Source organism: Varroa jacobsoni, unplaced genomic scaffold (genome assembly GCF_002532875.2).
Source record: "Varroa jacobsoni isolate VJ856 unplaced genomic scaffold, vjacob_1.0 scaffold_1064, whole genome shotgun sequence".
Taxonomy (NCBI): domain Eukaryota; kingdom Metazoa; phylum Arthropoda; class Arachnida; order Mesostigmata; family Varroidae; genus Varroa; species Varroa jacobsoni.
In genome coordinates this window covers 59,624-83,466 of record NW_019213966.1, presented here as the reverse complement: position 1 = coordinate 83,466, position 23,843 = coordinate 59,624, and the positions used below count along the sequence as shown (strand labels likewise).

The following is a 23,843-nucleotide window of genomic DNA, read 5'->3' as shown; positions in this document are numbered from 1 at the left end:
ATATTTGACCTTCCTATAGACTCAACGGGGAAAATTTGTTTCATATGTTTTTTTAGTTTTCAGCGTGCACAGGTAATGGCTTGTGCATTATTTCTGCATGAATACGGCAGAGTGAATATTACATCTCGCACAACACGAAAAGGTCAGAAACGTAAGTTTCAATCTTGAAGAGAGAATTTTTGTAAGATTGCTTATAGCCACAACACACAATTTGAGGTATCCAATTTGAAAAAAATAGAAAAAAGCTCCGAACCACTAAATAGTATTTATCTGCTCCCCAGTTACCTTTGATTTTGTAGCATTTATCACTTAAAATAAAGATTTATGCCAAATAAAACGGTCTAAACTTCAATTTCCCACGGGGATTTTTGTTTACCTAATAACCATCTTGATAATAGTAAGCGAGACGAGCAGCTTGATATTTTCCCTTGTTTTTTTAACTATTGAAATCGGCTGTAGTGACAGTTCCGTAAACTCACTTATATATAACGCTAGTAAACGTTGGCCAAGATGACAATATACTCTATAGTAGTTGCGAAATATTAATTTTAGTGAAAAAAAAAAAAATTGATTACTATTACAGCATTTTGATTACTATTAAGATTTTTGTCGAAGTAGGTTAGGCCTGCCGTCTGCATTGAGAAAAAGGCAAGTCATCTAGGAGGTAGCATTTAGCAAAAATTTAACTACACATGTAACTTGAAATTACTAGCCAACAAAGTTGTGCCACTCGTCTTCGTAGTTTTACCTGTTTCGCATGTTATTTTTTCAGTAAGCTAATGTTTTTTTTCAGAGACAATAGTGCTCTAATGATATCTATTAAAATTTACTGTACATTAAAAGAAAGCATCAAAGCAATTAGATATTTCTGAATTTTTTCGAGCTATCTGAACATATAACATGGATATACCTACAGGATGCTGTTTTGGTAGATTTCCTATAACCTAAACAATAGTTTTCATTAAATTCCATTAAGGACTGCGAACTATAAAACATTGTTCACTGTTTCGATATTTGGTTAAATATAGGAAAAGTTAGCCATAGTAAAAATTGTACGCTCAATATGTTCAGCTATTAGCCAAGGCAAGCAAATCTCTAAAGTAGCGGAAAAAGGAGGAAAAACTTTTTTTTGCTTAAATAATTCATTATATCATGTAACTACGCTACAGTAATTTCAATGAGGTGAACGTGCAAGAAGGTAAGCTGTTTGAAGTTCTAGAAAGTCATGTAAATACTTAGCGTGTGATTAGTCGCCAATCAATGACCTGCCTAACATATTTTTGAAGGGAAAATTTAAATAGGTTTTCAGTTAACCACAGGACGAGCCATTGAATACAGCCATAATAAAAGCTGTACAGTGTATACACTTCTCGATATTACGCTAAATTTACGTTACGAAATTACGTTAAACAATAAAAGAAACCCTCAAGTTAGTTGAAAATTACGTCTTCTTTAAAATTTTCAATGTGAAAACTTAAAAAGGAAGGTTACAAAGCTTTCTGGAGATGGCCAAAAATTCTTATTCTATGCTTTCTTCTGTAACGCTTATTGCTTTGGAGATAAATACAAAAAATCGCGGAGCACTTAGTGATAATCATAGTACTAATATGTAGGTGAGCTTTTATAGAAATGCCTAATACGACCTAAAACTCGAAATATATAAACATCTGCTATCTGTTTCTAGCACTATCTTACTTCTTCAGTCTGACCAATTGAAAATATTTGTTGATCGTCTTTGTTACTACATCTAATTTACTTAACTTCCATTACCTCTGACTGAATGACTGCTATTATTCAGTGTGTTAAATCGATTTTTCATTTGAGAATTTGGCTACAGTTAGGACTGAACGCTAGACAGTGTTGACCAAATGATTTAACAGCGCACTTAAGTGAGAATCACCATATCATAATTATCAAGCTACTTAGACTCTATTCTCAGAACTTTTACACTTTCTCGGGCAACCATCCCAGACAATTCAGCCTTAAAATTTAAGATGAATATAGAAAAAAAAAAGTCGCACGTAATATCGCTACGGCATTCCTAGAGCAAGTTGTTTACTACTATTTACACAGTCTTTTATGAAGCTCAATTTAATTTTCATTAGCGTGCTTGTCCGAGCTAAATAATAACAGCACCTGAGTGATTAACAAGTTCAGCAAAATCGAAAGGCCACCTCATGATCTAAAACTAGAAAAAAATTTTTTTAATGTCGTGCTATTGGCATACGATGAGATGGGGAAACAGTTCGTGGTTAACTTTTGTTGAAAATCGTTTTTACCATGTTAAAAGGGAGGAGGGGGGGGGGGGGTACCATCGTCATATCGTATGCATACACTTTAATAGTAAGAGTTGTGGGTGCTTTTGTCGCCTTAAGACGCACCGCGTCTGCGTTTTGGCAGACCGCAGTAGCAGAGTTCGTATAAGGCAATCTCGGAAATCGAATACACACATAAGGCTATGCCGCAATATTTGTCGTTACAAAGGAGCGCTTTCGTTTGCTGGTAGAAATTACATACTCTGATACAAACAACTTTTGAATATAGTCTGTTCACACAATAAAACCGCTATTTGGTAACCAATATATGTATATATATAACGTATTTATTGTAATGTGTCATCTCGAAGTTTTTTCCCAATATATGATAGTTCATAGTGCGAGATGTAGGCGTTACGCTTTGGGACTTCAAGCTGCTGAAGGCAGACTCAAGGCAATGACCAAGTTGTATACCTTCCGTCGTATTGATTTCGTACATTCCTGTGAAGCTTATCATTACTAACTTGTTAGATTTACGTGGAGATGCAAAAATTGGATAAGTTTCTTGGCCATTTGCTATCCACGATGGTTTCACTATATTATTATGCACTTTTTTCACTAATATAAACTGTACTGTAATAATACCAGAGGGCCACTGGTTTGAGACGCTCATACCTAAGTTCAGGCTTGAGAAAACTAAGTATAATGATTTCCTAGTGAATTCAGGTGACAGTTTAGGCTGTATTTGAAATTGTAAAACAAGCAACATTAAGTGATTTGCGAACACATGACTATTGGGTTTAGGCTCTTTAGGTTATCCGGGGCGAAAGCTAGTATGTGCTTGCTTAGTCGTAGTTTTACGCGCCACTAAGTCAGTTCTATTATGGTTAAATTTATAATCTTTTTTGGATGATTCCGTAGAGAATTTGTAGAGCCAGTGATCGTTGCTGTTGCTAGTCGGTGAAGGAATAACTCTGCGCGAGTTGTCAACATGAGAACCTGGAAACGAATGAAAGCACGATAGATTTTCACAATTGATCACATAAAGTTCTATGGTGTCACTCGCATTGCTGAGCTCAAGATAAGCTTACAGCCAGCAAGCTGTAAAACCAATCGATGAAAGCCGGCACAGTTGTTTGCTGTTTAGCTTTCGGTTCAGGAGATGCTATCGGGCTATATGAGGATTAAACCTTTGTACATGTGCGTATATTCGAGCTTAAGGCCATCAAGTACTACTATTGCGATATTGTTAGGATAGACAAAGAAACGGTTTGAAATTTACTCAAAGCTGATTTCGATCTCGAACGTTAAACGAATATGAATTTTGTTGTTGCTTTTGACCCAGTTACTCTTTGTTTCACTTGGCAGCGGTCGTTCGAATTAAGAGCATCTGCTACTTTGACCAAGTGTTATTTGTCACTAGCTAGAATTTTTGGGTAGCTAATATTTTCAAAAATTTCCCAACATGATGCGATATAGCAGCTCGAAATTTTCAACAAAGTGTATTGCGATTCGGTGCGTTTAGCATAACGGGTTCGACTTCAGACGCCACAGGATTTTGCTACATCTTTTCAAAGCTTTTTCCACGCACGTCTTTACGGAATTACTCGGACTTCACATCACAACAAGCTGTGTTTTCATAGATGCCAGCAAACGAGAGAGAACCTATCGACCACTAGGATAGAGGACCCATTTAATGGGGCTATTACTGCTCTCTAACTCAATTCACTTGTTTCAGTTTGTCTAGAAAATTACAGAAACAGCAATTGTGTATCGTACTAGAGACGATCAATATACTATTAGAATGCGGGGTGTAGCGTGGTAGCTGTGATGCGGTGGTTTATTATTCAGAGAGAGAGAGGGATTCAAACTGGTACGTTGTCAAGGGCAGTAGGACTCGTCCGCATGCTTACACCTTCATCGTTTTTGGCAAAAAAGGTGAACCCATCTCCTAGGTCTCTAGATTTCCGAGTTTTATGTCCAGTATCGCCGCAGACAGCTGATCCCCAACTTGAAACGAAGTGTGCCGATCCCTAGCGCCTAGAAGATGGCCAAACCATCTAGGTCTGACCAGCAACATGAGGCTCCGAACAAAATCCATCTTTGTGCATTAGTATAAACAAAGGATTGCAAGTAGATTAACTATTTAATATTTGTTTTACATGCACATTATCTGAGCTTGTCCAACCGCCGTGACAGCGTTATTTATCTCGTCTTATTTCTTTTTCAGTAGGTATCTGAATAGTAGGATCAAAAACCTGCGCATTATCCGACACAACATACGCCTGTAGTTCCGTCAGAAAAGTAGATGTGGACGAAAGCCGGGCGAGGTGTCGAAGGGCAATGAGCTGTAATTAGCTCCGTTTACCGAAACCGGTCTTAGCACACTAGATCTGAGCACCAAGGTCGCGCTTGGTTGCGCTTTGGATCACGTTGAACTACAGAGTGCGACGCTCTAAGTGGTCGGATAAAACGGGCGACGAACAGCAGGCTCTAGTGCGAATTTGGCCCGGTGTCCTGAGGAGCTTTTGGCACAACCAGGACTTAGCAGCATGACTGTCCTCAGTTGCTGATTACATCGGCACTTGGGGAATATATTCAGAAGCAGAGAGGTCGGTTTTTCATCAGCTCAGTAAAAGATCCATCGTCAACAGGTTAAAATATGCGCAGTCGTTTTCGCACTGTGGAAAAAAGTCATGTCTGCATGAGGATTAACAGGAAGTGTTTTTGTGACAGTTATCGGCACAAAGAATGGTGGGACCGTAAAGGACCTCCTAGTTTGGTTACATGTGTACCATTTAGCCAAATGTCGATCACGATATGACATAAATAAAGAGTACGTGTTCGTGATGTTCAGCGGCAGAAATAGGTGTCCCGGGACATAATAGGTCGATCAGTCATGATGCTCGACCTGAGAACTAAGCAATAGGCCCAGTAACGAAATGTGGGTGTCCTACGTCCTGCCCTTTGTGTTTTCAGTTAACAACCTTTAAACTAGTGGTAATAATAAACGAATGAAGTTCTCGAGAAGGTGATCTCTCTGTAGCTTGACGTTATCTGCTAAATACTTGTAGACGACTTTCAACTTCAACGATTCAATGCGAAAAGATCTTGACCAAAATTGACTGATAGATCAGAGAGCTTTCTTGCCCTGATCGAATGATTTGTTATGTCGAAACGAATGTCTAAAAGTCTCTTGAGAATGCTTTAAGTCCAGTCGTTTACATACTACCCATAGAAGATTTTTTTAGGGTGTTTGGTTTGGCTGACTGTAATATAAAGTGCAAATGGTAAATGGTTTGTTAATTGAGAAAGTACAGCAGATACAATACACTACCAACGGATACTAAAATACAAAAAAGAATTTTGATCACAGATCAATTAACTACGTACGTACAATCGTTTTTCTTTACGATTTGCTTGAAACTAAAAACCAATTCATTTTTTCCGCGCAAAAATTCTCAGGTTTAAAGTTGAAAATCTCAGGGTTTGAAACCCTTTTAACTGTCAAATGAACGATTAGTAATTTGCCAGTACTGAAAAAAGTAGTAATCGATAGGCGCAGAATTCGAAAAATATGGCGGGCCTTCCGTCGCAAGTAGCTCAAACTTCTATAACGCGGTTTTCGCAAATCCAAGTAAATGGGCCACTGTCATTATCGTAGTGAAGGATAACTTTGCTTCCGTCTATCGCGTTCTTTCTGTACGATAGCTCTGCCCGATCGGCGTAACTGGACCATAAATAAACTCTTGTTTACTTGTGTTTGTAAGCAAATGAAGATCTGGCTTAGCTTTGGGCCTAGACGAATCCCGGAACTGCCCTTTACCTTTTCTTTTTTATAAGAGTATGGAAATACGATTTTTCTTAACACGTAAGTTTGACAGTTTTGTACAGAAACCTCCAATTACGGCTGCGTGTTGCTCGGTACCGGGCGAACTGTTGAGCCGGAAGAAAAAGCCGTGCGTTATTTACATAGTACATGAAACGCTTAAGCCTTCAACCTTTGGGTAGATCCCATAGATTGAGGGTGCTTACTGATAGCCATATAACCGTAGTTTGTTCTCTCGTTCACCTGATGAGTTCACAAGTACTTTCAGGCGGGCCTTCTCGAAGAAGCTCTTTAATTTCGGCTATAGGCGGAATAGTGCAGAAGCTGGAAATGCATTTCTCTTAGGCCGGATTCAACATACACATTTGTTCCTTGCACAATAGTCTTATGGAAGAGAGTGAGAGTGCACTGTCCTATAATGAAACTAGATAATCGGTCAAGAGGTAAGGGGAAAAACGAACAGTGGGTCCTTGTTTATGCTATAACCCAATAAATCTATTTATTTTCTGGATTGAACATCTTCAATTAAAAAGAGGCAACATGAATTACATATTTCGCCTTATTTATTGTGTGCCATGGTCGATACGAAGATTAAATTTTAGCTCACCTTGTAGCCAATACCCAAATGTAGATATGAAGAGAAGACGCGAACTGGCATGCAATTCACACCGCTGAAAGATTAAGCTAAACAAAGTATTTAATAACTACGTAAACACAAACCACTGAATTGTAAACGCAGCACAAACACGTGTGGATTTCGAGTACGAGGTGCAAATCTTTGTTATTTTCTTTAATATAGATCAGCCAGGATGTGACTCATTGTCTATTTGTGACAATCTTATTCACGAAAACGAGTTATTAATTATCTGATCCTTAAAGATAGCGCTGCGTTATTTGGTGGGTTATTATCAGAATTTGCTTCTCTTAAGAGCTCTGAATACATCTGGATGTCAGTGATTTAGTTCCTATGTGAAACGTTTACCGTAACATCTGCTGTTAGAGAAAGCTCTTTCGTCTATTTGTTTATTGCTCAAACGATTGATGCGAAGTATCTGCTGATAAATATATACTTCGGTGGAACAACATGAATCATGTTTACGTTCCATTTGTGTACCATTTAGGAGGATACGTGACATTTTATGCTCAGTGTTCCTCGGGTTGTCTTTTATTCTGTACCGGTATGAAGCAAACTACGTACACCCGTAGTACTGAGCTACGACCAGCGTGCAGTCGAACTCAATTAGTTCAATCTTACTTAGAATATTTGAATATATGAACGCTATACGTGATGTTATCGTTCTCTTTTCGTCAACTCAAAAAATCCTAAGCGATGTCGGAAATTGCCGCGGCTGTACCGTTAAAATATCGGGTATTTGACTAAGAAATCCATCTTAATCGCCATATTGATTCAATTTTAATTTATTTTTTATACCATATATAAGTTCAGTATATTTTATCACATAACTTACAATAATTGTATGTGTTGTAGCCCTTACTATTCCCTCTTTAACAAGAACAATGATCACTTCGTTGACAAACTTCTCTAAATAACACACTGCTAACTTATAGACCTTTTGGTCTGGTGATCACGTTCAGAAGCCGTTTCTGTTTCAGAAACGACAGAATTTTAGAAAAAAGGATCACTTCTTGAAAGTCACTTTCCGTGGAGGCACGGCCTTTACGAAGGCTATTACACAATTACAATTACGTGTTTTTTTTATCTGTACTAGATACGTTTGCGTAACATTTGGAAAACCAAGCATTAGGAAATATTTTTTACTATATGAAGCGTGTAAACCGTACAGAGGTTGTCATAGCGCCGAACACCAAACTTCTATAGAAGATTACTTTTTCTAGCCCACTCATTGGGTACGTGTTGCTGCCTCAGCCACCTTGCTAAAACCCATTAAAATGGTGTGTGTCACAGGTTTTCTCGCTTCCTCGCGCCAGAAAGAGAACACTATGCATTATGTTCAAAGAGGAATTGGCCCAAAAAATCTAACAAGTGTTTTAGATATTGTATTGAGACAGCTGTTGTGTTAAGGATTATAAACCCATTCCGTTTTTCTAGTGGGGGCAAGTTCCTAGTGCTATATTGTAAAGGTGACTCCGAGGACTTGTTCACCGTTATGAAAACAACAAACTAGAACAGCTGCCTATATTTATGACTAGAATAATATTCCTATGGTCGAACAACTAATAATACGAACATCGGGGTCTCCTTCTATGGATTAATTACAGAGAGCACAACGAAACGCATTAAGGGATTCTAGCGCTTGAGGATAGCGGTCAAATCAGATCGAGTATAATTTTTTTTATCCAATTTATTCTAACCTAGTTATAACCCAAGGACCGTCCCATCATATCAAATACTGTTGCTAACGTCTACTTCGATGGAGGTCAAAAACGCAACGCATTTATTGAAGCATACAAGATGATAGGATATAAACTGAAAACAAGATGCACTAAGCGGCAAGTTCATCTTGTAAAGTCTTCATAAAATTGAATCAGTCTACTCATCGACTATAATTTGTCAAGATCGTTAGAGATCCTACACAGAAACTACGTTTTTTAGGGTTTTTTAGGTTAAGCAGGAACCTACCCGGTCATCAGTAAACCTGTGACGTTTGTAAAACCTATGTACTGTTAGAAGCCAAAGTTAGTCGAAAAGTTTAGTTTCAAAATAGGAGTTTAGTGTAAATAGTGATTAGAAGCCAGAGAGGTATAAAATACCTCACTAAACTTTGCTTCAGCTTGGCCCTAACTAACAACCTTGCATTAACAAATCTCTGTATAACCATATAATCTGCTTCACACACATGCGCACATGGGCTAGCTATAGAATCGAATTTATCTAAATAGTCTATCATATTATTACTTTACCTAGCAGTCGCCATAAAAATTACGCGTTCAATGGGCACGTGAAGCGAAAATGCCCTTATATATAAACCTTTCGTCCGCTGTTGTTGATTGTTGTTCTTTAGCATTAGTAGCAGAAATGTTTTCCCGAACAAACTTAAGAAGCTGCGATAATTCTTATTACACTTTACTTGGTGCCAAATCCAGTTATGCATCCATCAAACTTGCAGAACTTGGAAGCTAGTGGAGTGGCCTGAGAGATGCATCGAATTGGACTGTGGCGGAAGAGATAGGGAAGCATCGACAATGTGGACAAAGCTGCCCTTTAAAGGCAAAATGGGGATTAACTACAAACCGAGCATTTGTCAACTAAAATTGAAGGATTTGCCTGCACATAGATAAGGATTGAGAAATTTAATAGTAAATACTGATAGCAGATTTCATGACTCAAAAACTTTACAGGGAAGAATCAGACAAGGAATCTTTGCGCGTGATGAGTATTTAAAAAGACGCGTTTTCAAAGCAGATTTGCTTACGAGAGCTTCACTTTCTATGAATTAAAGTGACACTGAAATGAAAGCAGCCTCTGTAGTCAGAGATCAAGCTTTCAGATCTGACAGTGATCTTCGGAGCTGAAGCACGTAACGGACCAGACAGGCTCGGCTGATTTTATAACACTTTTGGAGGTATTATTAGAAGGGCCATTAAAAACTGTACATTGAAATCTGCGGCACGCTGGAGTGAAGTAGGCTGTTAATGAAGACAAAGCCCACGCACTCATTATCATTCGCCTCACCTTCGATCTCTATCTTGCAGATTTGCTAACCTAATATAACTACTTTAATTTAGTTTAGAAAAAGAAGCCTTGTCCTAGCTGGTACCTCAGTGAGAGTGGGAGTAGCACATGTAGCCTTATATAATTACCTTTACATAATATTGCTCTGGTAATTCAACGTATGTTGGTCAATAGACTACCGCAAGCGTTTGATTGCGTAATCGTTAAGGATGAAGATCCATGCCGAATAACGAGTAATCTAAAGCATGTCCATTGCTCGTTGCGATCGTTACCCTATCTCCTTTATTGATTCATGTTTTACTCTCCTCAAAGCTTGTAAAAGACAATGTTTTGTTTACCATAGTGCAGACGCTGCGTCATTTACGAATCGTACCATATAACATCCGCAGAACTAGCTGAGCTTTAGGCACTTTGTTCTGGCCTTAGTCCAACCAGCGATTCTGGCGAACACTTGGAATTCCGACTTCATTTTACATTAAGCTATATGTTTTATAGTTATTAAAGAATTATGCCGCAGATCGATGAGGCAAGACATCTATAGGTAATCTTTGGCCCTTGAAAAAGTTGCCATGTGCAAATCGAGCCCATCAATAGCTAAATTTATTGATTTGGATAGAGCTAGTGAAGACAAGAGAAGCGGTGATGGCTGATCGAGGGAATGCTACTCTATCATAGCAATTAAGCTCATAGCTTCACTGTTGCCGACGGTAATATGACCATATTATTCTACGATAGCTTTTGCTTCAAGGAGGAAGGAACACGATCTATCTACCTATTATCTTGGTGACGCGAGGCACTCAGGCAGGCACGACGTGCGTCCTCGCATCGTTTGTTTCAATTATTCTATTTCAAATTTTTGTAGCATTCAAGCTCTACGTGCAAGCGCAGAGCTTTTGACTATATTTTTTTGTCAGCGGGGGTAGTATGTATATGTATATGCTAAAGGCCAAGCGATGTGTATCTTATCATCATTAGAGAACGCATCGGGTCATTTTCAAAGGAAAAAATATAAGCAGACAAAAAATTCGTTTGAGTTCTGACCGGTTCAACTATTTTCGTTCAAGGAATGACACAGATCACTTATATAAAAGCTTAAACTTGCCAACGTCTCTGACTATATAGCATCATAGCGCCGTAATACTAAACTGATAATGCCTTTGCACTAAAAGAAAATGAGATTTGGTATTCAATACTAAATATAATAATAATAGGTAAGTAAGCCCCATAACGCAGACGAACCATATCTTTCTCAAAGATACTCATCGAACAAAGCCTTTGCCGAAAGAACTGCCGACAAAAGAAGAACGTTATGAAGTAGTCTTTACACGTCGGCCGCGCCATCCGCTTTGCCGTCCGTAGAACTCGTTTGTTACAATATAAATGATCGAGGCTGTAGACCTTTATTTCGTTTCAAATCTACTTAGTTACTCGGCTGAACGCCCACATGATCGAGGTTCGAGAAGACTATATAGAATCGATAATACCTAAACAGAAAAATCTATATAGTCAAAATAACTGAATTATGAACCTTCTCCAAAAAGCGTGCCTGTAATCAATGATAGACAAGTAACATGGTCTAGTTCGTGGTGTCGTTTGATCAATTTTGGTCAAAGATGGTGTAATATGGCCTTTTTCGCGCATATTTTCATTCAAAGCGGTTGATTTACGCGTGAAAGAAGGTGAAAATCCAACCGTCTTTTTCTAACGAGAAACCTTCTGTCGGTAACTAACATTGTTATTGTTATCCGTTGACCGTTCGAAGTGGTTAGGGGGCAATGGTTCTCACAAATCTACGCTGTTGTTTGGCCCCACCTAGACAGACTCCCGTTTTTTGGCTTCTACTCCTCTCCTCAGTAACACGGTGAGGATAATATTACAGCACTGATACGTGCGGGCCTTAAAAATGTACAGTAGCTGTTCTCTCGAGAATGGATTTCACAAATAATATATATGCGTTTCTAGTTTACCTAATGAACTTTTCATAGAAAAGCTAACTGCTCAAATCCGTGAGGATTTCCGTGACCTATAACCTTTTTACCTTGTCGTCCGCAGTTCTGCAGTTCCGGCTACAGGAGCAGGAATTAATAGAGCAGTCACACGTTGCCCTTTTCTTCCGTTCTTCATTGCTTGTTGCTCAAAGAAGCAGGCGGTCATTAGCAGCGAAGGCTGCAACAGGTACTCGTGAAACATGCCGATACCTCTATACGATATAATTATAGGTCACTTGAATAATACAACGATAACGCTTGGTTCCACTTAAGTAAGCTAAATACAAAAACATGCGAATATATATATGCATATGTGTAAGAGGTTTTGGCAGTGTGTTGACTACTATAAATATCACGAAACCGCCGGGACCACACCATGCACCGTATTTTTAACTGAGAGAAAAAAAATCAGCAGAAAAATTTAAATCAGCTCGCAATTATGCGAGTGTGAAATAGGATTATAGTCTATTGCTGGCACCAGACTGTCAGTTCCCCAAGGTGCCAGGGGAACCTTAATTTTAAAAGATCTATACTGAACGACTGATAAAGTCCTTCTACTCCTGCTATTACTACAAAAATGCGAAGCTCTTTCGTGCCGTGGAAATTTACACGTTTTCGGCAGGTAGCACGTATGAACGTATAGAAAGATTTACGTATTACTCAGCTGAAAGTAGTTCTTCCTTTGATTGATTTTTGATAGTATATTCAGTGTGTTAGAAGGGTTTGTTGTGAGCGGAAATGCACAGTTACAGGGCGGCCGTAAGTTTGAGGACTAACCTGTGGTACGATACGCACGACGGCCTGTCTTAGTATTACGAATAATTTTATTCCAGTTTGGGATGCTTAGGGCTGCAAAGACAGGTTGTTTCATTCACTGAGAAATGTGAGACGGAAAATCATTAAGGCAAAGAGCTGGAATACCGTGGGTTATTTGTTACTTATCGCAGTATATCTTCGTAGCAAAGTTAGCCTTAGAATCAAGATGGTGTTACCGACAGGCTTTCATAAGGTGTCCTTTGAAGCTTAAGCTTTTAAACTTCGTTGCTACCGCCTGTGCTGATACTATCCCGAGCAAAAACAAATTTCAACGACTCCGTCAGCCGAAGCCATGGAGTTTTTTTAGTTGGCTTTTGTAATTTTATTACTGCCACTAACCCTTTGTAGAGTTGGCCAGTGAACTTATTAATTGGCAACTGGAAAGATACAACAACTGTAAACTACAATTGTCTCTAGGTCTATAGTTTGACGTCTGGCGTCACCGTTCGCAGACAAACACTTGACCCACTAAGTTATCATAGGGATTTGGGAGAAAATAACTCTCTTCAATAAGTTTTGTAGGTTTGAGAAACGTGAAGTTGGCTGAATGGCTGCAATCTAATCCAATTATTACGATACTTTGTTAATATTTAGTAACAAAATCATTGTTTTTTAAAAAAAGTTTCAGTAATGATTCCTCTGGACAGTTAGTTATGGCGTCAAAGTACCCGTGTGAGTACACACGTATACCTACGACCGAAGTTCCTAAGAGCAGTCGTCTAGTTAGAGCTGGAAGACTGAGGCTTCCAGAGAGAACTAATTTTAGTACTTTTTATATATATATCACCTTTATTCATACTATTAGTGTATGTGATCGGTAGCCCTAGAGAATATTTTAAATTATGATACATATAATGGTATCAGAAACTAGGCCGTAGGGTAAGGCAAAACGAAGAATACGTGACAGATACACGCCCAGTCCGACATATTGTATTTTAGACGTTATTATATCATATTGTACGTTCGTTAAAGCTGTATTTCAAGTACGAAACAAGATGGTAATTAGGCTTTAAGCGTAGATTTCGTTGTTTTTACACTTTGCCTTTAGAAAAATAAAAAAAGATTGCGCTAACGTGTTACTACGAAGTTTAAATGTGTGCATGCATTATTTGTTTTAAAGTATTATGATCGTACATTAGGCCCTTTTAGCCAGCAAGAATATGGTCGTTATTTCCGTCTTGTAGCGGTAACATCGTCCGATGCTCGCGTCTTCTACTGTTGGCATGTTCCTAATATCCCTCGTAACTTTTAGCTAGCAGGTGGATACGTATCTAGATTCATGCGTACATACCCTTTTCCTATTACGAAACGGTCTTGCCAGCACTTGCCACTGCTCGCTAGACGAGTGGCCATCGGGATGTACGAAGCTAAATCTGCTCGTCAGATTACATAACCCATTCCGATAGTATTCCGGACCAGTAACAACTAATACAATGCATTATACGGCAACAATACAAAACAAATGCTCATCGATTAATATTACTTCGTTATCAGAGCTCGGCTATCTTTGTGCTTAACTATCTATTCCATTGTGCAATTTAGCTCCGCTAAAAAACACGAACGTGCCTCCTCACCAGCCTTTGGGAAACAACAATGAGCGATGCGCGCTATGTCAATTAAAGACTTGATCTTGTTCGTTATCTGAAAGCGTGACACGCGCCATAGTTTTAAACGCTCGGACTATGGCAAAGCAAGCTTCTAGAAATGATTTTCTCTGACGCAGATTTCACCCAGAACTGCATTGTTCTGAGAGTGCGATCATGTCCATTAGAGAACAAAGGAGAGTTATTAAAAACTATATAGAGATAAAGTTCCTAGGAGCTTGGACGCTTTTCACTTTTACAAACGTTTTCTCTTACTATCACGAGTGTTCTTATAGCCACGGTAGCACAAAGGTGCACCTATATGTGATTTCCGTTTGTGCTGGTAAGACGTCTTCCATATCTTAGATTGAATTTATATATGAGCCACAATAGACTAGTTGTTTGGTTCGCGTTTGGATCGATTGTCTCCTTTAGGTTGAACTCGAGTCCTGATCCCTTTCGACTACAATGTCTGTTTTCTATCTGTCGGACTGAGTCATTTGGAAATGAACAATTCTAAAACTGAGTGCAATGTACGATCGTTCCCTTTATAACTAGAAGTTGGCTGTTGGTAGGAAAAGACAGGTAGACGCTACACACAGATGTAGCAGTGCAATGATGTTAAACCATTATGGGAACTAGTCTTGATGCTACTTTACGGTAGAAGGGGCGAAACGGCACGCCTGCTCAAGTGACTACTAGAAGAATCGCAGAAAGCCGCTTGCCTAAAGAGGTATCAGCGCTCAGTAAAGCGTAATGTTTGGCAGAACTTGCAGTCCTTCGACTTTTTTAGTGACAATAAGCAGTGGCCGTTTTAAGGAAAACATCATCCTCCAAACAGCTGAATAGTGAATACGCGATATAAACACTTCACTGTTTTCAGCTTAGAGAGATTATTGAAAATATAGTTAAGACGGAAGCCAGTGATTTCAGCGGTGGGACTTTTAAATCAGTTTGGTGTGGATTAAATACGGTTATTGGTTACAACACCCATGGTGAATGAATTGACAATGTCCCGGGTAACAATTCTAATGCAAATATATTTATTCTGGATTATTTCGTTTCTATGCAATATCTGAAATTGAAGTTACAAAATAATACGTAAGATGTAACGAGGAAAACTAAAATTGCCGAAATTTTTCGTCAAGACAAAAGTCTATAGAAGGTTGAAGCTTATTTTGGGTTCTTCGACGGGGAACGCTACCACAGGACCGCTGCAACACCTTTTCTACTTAAGCAACGACGGCTTAGACTAACTCACTTCTCGATGGTCAAATCGTGCCATATTACGTCGATCCCTTATGCTGCTACTGGACCGAAAGGACGTAACGAGTCTTTTATGATAAGCGCCCCAGCCAGTGCCTTTTTGCATCTTTGACCCCTGAGCTATATGAAATTACGCCAGTAGTGCTTTATGAGCAGGCCTAGATGGGGGCACATGTTTACGTATTTTAGAGGACGCGCCCGTTATGACTAAGCTATCTTAGGCAGCCACTCTGCCTTCCTGCCTGCCATAGATTTTGTCTTTCTGAGGTTTAGTATTAAACGCAGTCTTGGTGTGGCTCTATGCAGCAAGATTTCTATTTCTTGTTGAAGTCCCTCAACTACAAAGAGAGAAGAAAAAAAAAAACTTAAATTGCCTTCGGGTGCCCGTCCAGTAGCCTGAAAGAACGGTGTTAACTCACAAGCTCCACTGACGCCCCTGATCTTGTTTTCTTAAAGTGTTGATATTCACAGTTATGTTTATTCAATATAACCACCATTCATCTCGGTTTGAAACCTAATTTTTCTTAATCGGATTAAGAAATCAAATTTTTAATTTGTAAGTGTTCGTTAAGCGGTGTTGGTGGGCGTAAACCCTTTAAAACGTCGCGTAAATACGCTACATATGCAAGATTACAGCGGGGTCCCATGATGGGTTGCTATCAAGCCAAAAGTCCCAAAAATAAAATAGCCGAATAAAATAAAAAAGTGGAAAAATCTCAAGAAAACTTATTGCTAAAACTCACCTGAACGACCCAATTGGTAATTAATATTCTCGTCCTAGAAACCTCTGTACAAACATTTAAATCTCTAAGCCATTTTGATAAATTTTTGGACCTTTTAAACTAGAAACCCAATCAGAATCTTTCCGTTTGCCTCATGAAAATCTCTGATTTTTTCAGAATAACGCAAATCGTCGATTCCGAGTAAAAAGGCCTTAATCTTGGTAAATTTTGTCCTGCTTTAAGACATTGAATAACAGTTGTTTTTAGCTCAAATTTCGGAAACGACGTATTGTTTTTCACTATGACGGCTTTGTCGTTTGGTTCTAGAAAAAAACTGGTGTTTTTTTGGTACCAAGAGTCGTGGACGACACATGCCTGCCGTGACAAACGGCGCGCCAAATTTTGGCCGACATCGAATGTCGTCTCTGTATGTATATATCTATATAGATCGTATTAGTACATAATACTGTATAAATTTTATGAAGTAAATAGATAAACAAATCTTACCCGTAGAACTGCACAGAAATAATAATTTTTTTTTCAGAACTGCAACTACGTACCACTACATCTATATGCAAGCAAGTGTTTTTGTGGTTATTTGGTAGACCAATAGATATAACACATTCTCTAAGCTGTCAAAAGCGCCCTAATGAAAAATACAAGTAGGTCACTTTTAATACGGACGGAAATTACATTTTGCTTTTAGCTTTCATATTGGAGCTCTAAGCATGATTATCAGTCTGATTTGATCTGAGCAGCAAGAGTGCATTCCGATTTTATGATAAGCTCGGTATAATGCTTAAGTATTTCATAATTGACGTATGTACCACAATATAACATCACACAAAGGCAAAACCAAGAGGATTTTAATCGAAGGATGATTATACAAGCTGATTCCTGGAAACGCTATGGAAACGCCTTCTATTGTATAAATGTGGTGTAACCCCACATGAGGTCCAATACCTCTTCTTGATCACGTGGCTCATTACATGTCTATGTGATATAGTCAATAAACACCAATCCGCTTATGGTGCATTTCATTGGCCGATCGATGGTGGCGAGGACTTCAGTCGTAGGTTTGGTCCTCGGCTGTTTCTTTCTGGGATTACATACTCATATCCACTGATGAAGTATCTCTTCCGTCACGTCGGACGTACTCTACGTATTCCGATAAAGATAGCGTAGCGGTCAAAGGTTAAGGAATAGCGGTCTCCAGGACGAGAAGCGGGACCATTGCCAAGACTGTTCCAACCATTTATTTGATAGCGGGAGTCGAATATCGCTTGGTAGGCATTCTCGTAAACAAATTGTCTTCCTTTATAGAAAAAATCCTTTGAGCACGGTCTTAGGGCCTGTCAGGCCTGTTTGTGGACAGCAATTCCGCTCGATATCGAGAACAAGTCTTCATTTTTTCTTTTCGTCCGACAAGTACCTAGTTCTTTCAAGGCAAAAGGCAAAGAATCCACTTGAGGATTGCCATCCATCCATCCAATAATCCATAATTTCAAAGCTTTTCTGTAGAAATTAGCGTTGATATTCGTTCGTGGAGATAAGTAAGGCCTACAGTCTAACAGATACAGGAAGTTGCAATCCGCAAATTTTTATAGGGAAACCCAGCTCGTTCCGACGCAATAGTAAGCTACGTAGAAGGCCGATGTTCGGTCAACGTATCCTGACTTCGAACAGTTGTATTTTCGCCCAACTGTTTCTCGTTCAATCGAATCAAACTCGAATTACTCGTTTCGAATTAAATCAAGAAGTGCAAACTAGCAAAAATAAGAAGTACCACCTCAGGATAAGGTGGACCTCAGTGATCTTTAAACTTTGAAAATTCATAGCTACACAGCTGTCACGTAATGTAGAATTTTAACAATTAATGTTTCCCACGGATTTGAATGCAGCTTTGCTTTATGCGCGTGTTTATGTACGCTTGCTTTACGACGGCAGACTGATTAACAATGAAATGTCAATGTGTCTCCTTTTCGTATTTCTGTTCCTATAGTTTTCCCTCTCTTCGTCTTAGTTTCCCACTTTTGTTGGACTCGTTCGAGTGCTTTCTCACTGTTACTGCGTTGGGAACGCGGAACGAGATGACTCCCCCAAGAAATGCTGCCCTTACCTAGACATAAACAACATCATATTTTTGCTCTTAAATCCAGCTTAGTTTTATCTGCTATACTATCTAGGTTCTATTCATTGCTTGTATCCACGAAGCTTGTTCACAGCTGCACTTCCCAACGATGTGAGCCATTCAATAAATAGACTGAGGCAACAATTAGATCGAGTCGACTAAGAATCAGCGGTTGAAAAATGCTATTCTGTAAGTTAACGCAGTAATTACAATAAGTGGATACGTTGCGTAAATAACGGTCGTATTCTGACCTGATACTGAGGGCCTAAGGACCCTCATCTAATTATGGGCATGGCGGATGCCACGCGTACGCCGTTTTTTAAACACGAAACGTTTGAACGTCAAAGGATATGGACGTTTCACTACCATTAAGCTAACTACTATTAGAAACAGAGATTGTCAAAACAGCGACCTTTCCAGGTGTCGATAAGTAAATTAGCTAACATTAGAAGTATTAGACAATGCATAATAACAATATCATTATTACCAAGGGATCAGAGGAAAATTTATTACAAATTAGTCATACGACAGCACGGAGCTATGTCTATGCAATGCACGTTATTGTTGATATATAATCAATTCGAAATATCTGTACGTTGTTCGTGCGTTACGTTAGAATAGCACGGGCGACGCGGAAAAATTACAGTTGAAACATCATCATCATCGCCATCGGGGTCTTATTATTACAGCGCCTATAGGATGATTTCGATTTACGCGCCACTCCTACGAGTCCGCTATGGGCAATTTCAATTCGACCTTCTGAATTAACGAGGCATATACCTCAAGTTTACCCGCAAAGCTAACAGTATGTCTTCGGTATAGTATTGTTGGTTGTGTCTAAAACGAACGACAGAGACGATCTAGGTTCAACTGTAATCGTTTATTTGTATAACGTTTAACAGCTTTTGACGTTGGGATTGTTGTTTCAGTAGCACGTACGAATCGGCCAACGGTAGCTCAGCTGCGTGCTATCTGCGTTCACAATGCGCTGCCGTTTATTGGATTCGGGTTTCTCGACAACTTTATCATGATCTGCGCGGTACGTAGCATTTCCGGTCTAATTAATGACTTCTATTCCAGCTGATGCGGCAGGGAAATGGAGTGCGTGCTCGTTGCCTCTACTCTAAATCTACTGTTTGCAGACGCACGTGCACCAGGAGTTTGAGGTGGAAAATGTTTTCAAAGCACACACGTTTAGCTCAGTACGAAGATGACATTTTTCAGTAGGAAAATGAATAAATTCATAAGTATTTAGAACTTCTTGCTCCAACAGCACTTCGCTGTTTCTTCTGTGTAGCTAGAAGCTTCTAGCTTTAGAGCGGGCTGACACCGTTCTGTGCAGGTCGTTACGAAATCAGAAACAAAATTTTTAATCAAGCGTCATCCGGCGAGAGATTTGGTACAAGACGCGCTTATGGAGAGGGTTATTGTTTGGTTTCGTTAGGAGACAGTTATTACAAATGAACGTTGGCAGAAGGATGCCTGTCATTTTGAGAATCGAGAGCATCACGGCAGCGCATTGAATGATTGGAGTTACGATACTAGAATGCAACGTACCTCTACGTGGGTAGGTGTTGTTATTCAAGGGGCTTTGAAGGGCCATTCTTGAAGATCCCTTAGTGTTTGTGAGGTGTGCGCTGTACTGATTCAGCTGTCGTCATGTCGACGGACGGTGAAATCAATCTACGAAAAAAGCACCTCTGACCATCGAAATCTAAGTGAGATTTTTGAGGACTAAGTCAGCTCCCAAATGCAAGCCATTCTTCGGTTGCTAAATGTATCAACCTGCCATTATAGCGGACTGCGTTGTTTTTATGCACCGTATCGTGCTCTCGTTAGAAACTATGGAGCACCAAAAATTAATACAGAAAGAACTAGCTCACTGGCGTGCCCCACCATACGGAACGTAAAAACGAAATCACTGATATGTAGCGCACACAGTTTCTATCTACTACAAAAATGTTTCTTCGGCGTTGGTTCCTTTGCCTGCTTCGTTTGCTTGCCAGTCACAAGGCCTATACTAATAACGATACAGTACATTGACGCGATCAGAAGTACAGATGCATATAGAAAGAAGTAGAGCTTTATGGTCAGAGTCTTCTTAAAGCTGTCATTGGAAACAACCAGTATCACGAAAAAGAAAGGTACACCCGTTTATTAGTCACTTTTCTATTGTATGACCGAAATGACCAACACCATTTTATAAAAACTATCAATTGAAGACATCTCTATCGTTGGCCCATATGGCCAGGCTATATAATAGGCCCAAAGATAAGGCTATACTGATGCGAAAAAGCCAGTCATTTAACAAAGCTGAAGGGAAAGTGCCCTTTTTCTTCTAGAAAGGCGATGTTCTTTAATCATTTATTGCCGGGCTAGCCTACGCTAAGCAGGTCAACAATTACGATTTACCTACTATAGGTCCAGATGAAGTTTTGTTACACACTCTGCCGCCACCATCTTTTAAATGATCCAGGTACTGGCACATGCGCGGGTTTGTTTTATTTGAACAGAAAAAATCTACTGGCAATGCGTTCATCGTTCTTCAAAACTAATTTGAACTTTATACCAACCCTGCTTATAGAGGATTTATTCATGGTTCGTTCCGTTCTATGATAACGACTATCCATGATGTAGTACATATGCTAACAATCTTGTTTTGGGTAAGCGATAAAGTCCGTAAAACTTGTTACTTATGACATTTTGTTGACGATGACGACGACGTGATAAAATAAGTTCGAGGCGACGATGCCTTAGCATATATCGACATGCATACACATACTTTCATACCTGCTAAGATAAGTTGTACCCTGAAATGACCTAGTTCTTTCAATTTACTCTGTAGAATTAGCATCCGTCTTAAACATGGTTGAGTAGACTGTAGCCCTTAGGGTGATCATGTGCGATAACCTAATATAATGCTTTTTATAAAACGTAGCTTGCTTTCAGTTTATCTCTGAAAATGTAACTTGGGGTAGTACTGTAGTAGAAAAAAGAATTGCTTCCTTGACTTAACTATCGCTCAAATTTAGTAGAATGCAAAAAAATATTAGAATATCCAAAAAAAAAAAACATATGGCAAAAAATTCGGTCAGAACCGAGAACAATCTAGGAACTCGAAAACTCAAATGGAATTATAGGGTATTAAAATGTCAAATTAACGTTCCCTTGTAAGGGAAAGTCGAGCGGAACATACACATAGCCTGTCTCTTCGAACCCAACCTTTTCTCTCTATAGGGATTGTCACTCATTTTTCTCTTTGAAGGTTTCCGAACGAGGCCAGAGAATATATAAAAAGCCATAACTAAACTTGTTTTCTAAGAGAGCAGTTTCAATTTCATATCTCTTTCGTCGTTTACTTGATGAGTAAAATCGGATTAAGAGGAATATCGGTGCTGGCGAGCACGTTTCAAATAGTCTTTAATATGATCCACTATTGGGCATTGCAGCAGAGCATCTCATCTGGTCTGCCTGTAGTGTATACACATGTGCTGTAAATACTAAATGAGCCTGATTCAAACTTTCCGCCGATGTCTTCGAACACAACGAAATAACGATCAGAATATGATTATATAGAAAGTATTGTTTGTAATGACAACACTAAGCACTCTCGTTTTTTTTCTTTCGGCGACTTCACCTTGACTCTGCTACCAGAATGTAGCTACTTTGAGCCGCCAAACTGTTAGCTTAAGTAGACATTTTCGTCAACCTTAGATCTTGGTCTGCAAGCCAACTCAGTAGCTTGGCCAGTAGAAATGTTACGCTCCGATGAAAAACGGTCCTCTCAGCAAGACTCCCTTATTATGTGCATTGCTCCCGGCCTGGGAATCCCACATTTCTTGGCTAAAGTTTCACAGCTTGATCAAGCGACAACGCATCGTTTATTTCTGTAAGTCTGCTTCTCAGAGAAATCGACCCAATGATGCTACCGAGCAGCAAAGAAAATGGTTACATTTATTGATACGTATATCAGACGTAATATCTTTAACGTACTACTAGCATTCATTTTTATAGAGTTGCTCTGGAACCGTTGACATAGTTTGGCAATCAGTTTAAGCGCCCACGCTTGAAAAAAACCGCAGCCCGTTTCTCAACCTCGGATTAGAGTACGGTAGCAAAGTGTTGATCGTTTAAAGATAAGGCTCATCAAAGCAAAGATTACCCAAGTGTTTGCTTAAAAATGAAACATTTTTCAGATAGCTTCCATTTCCAGTTCAGTAATCGTTTGAACTATTTGAATTTCTGACATGAGACTAGAACTTCTATCGGTCTCATTACCCGGCGTATATTAAAAAAGTCCTCTGTACACTGTTGTTGATAAATGTTTTTTGCTGATACGGAAAATGTGATTGTCGCGACACATCTTACAAGCAAACAAAAAAAAAAAATATACATCTTCCGGTTATTTGCGTGTCTTCCGAATATAGGGATAAAGGCGCGGGTATGTCTTTATAAATTGTACGTACATACAGCACGCAGTTGTCAATTTTTTTGCGACCTTCATATACCGTTCCTGATATCAGCGCCACTGGGCGGCCGAACAAGCGCTTATAGGGCTAGCACCCTGTTTTCAACGTCGCATTACAAATCTGTATATAGCAATCATTCGAAGTCTTTTGGGCGCGACACTAATGTTAATAATAATGGATTGAATACGGCTCCTGGTGCCGCATTGATCGTACTGGCGACGCGAAACGAACGTATCCAAGCTTATCTTAGCACGCTCGACTGAGATTGTTCTCTATCACCTCTACAATACAATGCATAGGCATTCGTCCTTGTTGATCCCTGCGGGGGAGCATCCCTGCTATGTCCGATCATTCGATATAAATGTAAATGTTGTTTGTTTTTTTCACCGTATTGCGTTTAGAAGTTATAGACAAGACAAGACAAGACAAGACAAGACAGGTTACAAAAAAAGAGCGTGCAACTTTCTATGTATCATCCCATACCATAAACGCAAACTATATGCCGTAATCTCTCCATATTATACCTCTTACAATGCAACAAACCCTTAGAATAATGTCGTAAAGATGAACTAATGCGCAAGATGTTGAAGCGTCAAGAAACAGACAAAAATCGTCTCGATCTATTGTGTTTTTGAGTAGAAAAAATTAGTAGAAGGTCTATTGCAGATTGATTCAAGTAGGTCAAGGACATTTCTCTCCTGGCTACCACAGACTATAATTTCATATTGACGTTTTTCTAAAACATCTGTGCTAACCATACGATTGATGCATACTGTAGTCGAATACAGCACAATGCTAATTGAAACATGCTAAATGAAAACAAAAAAAAAAATTGTATATTTAGGTATGAATACGTACTGCGTCTGTGCGGAAAGCGGAACAAGAGATAATACCAGCTAACTAATTAAGTAACGAGCCAGCTATGGTAAAACGTGAACTTCGCGAACACAAACCGGGCAGATTTATTTGCCTCGTAAGTTTTTCAACCCTATAGTTTATGGTGCTCGTAGAAACTGAGCTACCAGATCCCATGCCGATATAAACCTTGGCGACAGCGCGATGTTTTAACAGTCAATTGTAACTTTACCGAATTGAAGAAGGCACAAGTTAATCTTATTGTTGGACAAAT

General features: G+C 39.2%; 1 protein-coding gene across 9 annotated transcripts in view; it reads left to right on the top strand.

Annotated features, from left to right (window-relative positions):
• The window catches only part of LOC111266213 (transmembrane protein 65), a 48,162-nt gene that overhangs the window by 2,150 nt on the left and 22,169 nt on the right, over positions 1-23,843 (top strand). For 3 of the 9 annotated variants that reach the window (XM_022843501.2, XM_022843499.2, XM_022843500.2), the window contains one exon: positions 19,175-19,284. In XM_022843501.2, coding sequence (XP_022699236.1) covers positions 19,175-19,284 — 110 coding nt within the window. Of the gene's footprint in view, positions 1-56; positions 152-19,174; positions 19,285-23,843 lie in introns of all 9 variants that reach the window. The other 6 variants (XM_022843507.2, XM_022843506.2, XM_022843505.2 and 3 more) reach the window with 6 other exon arrangements.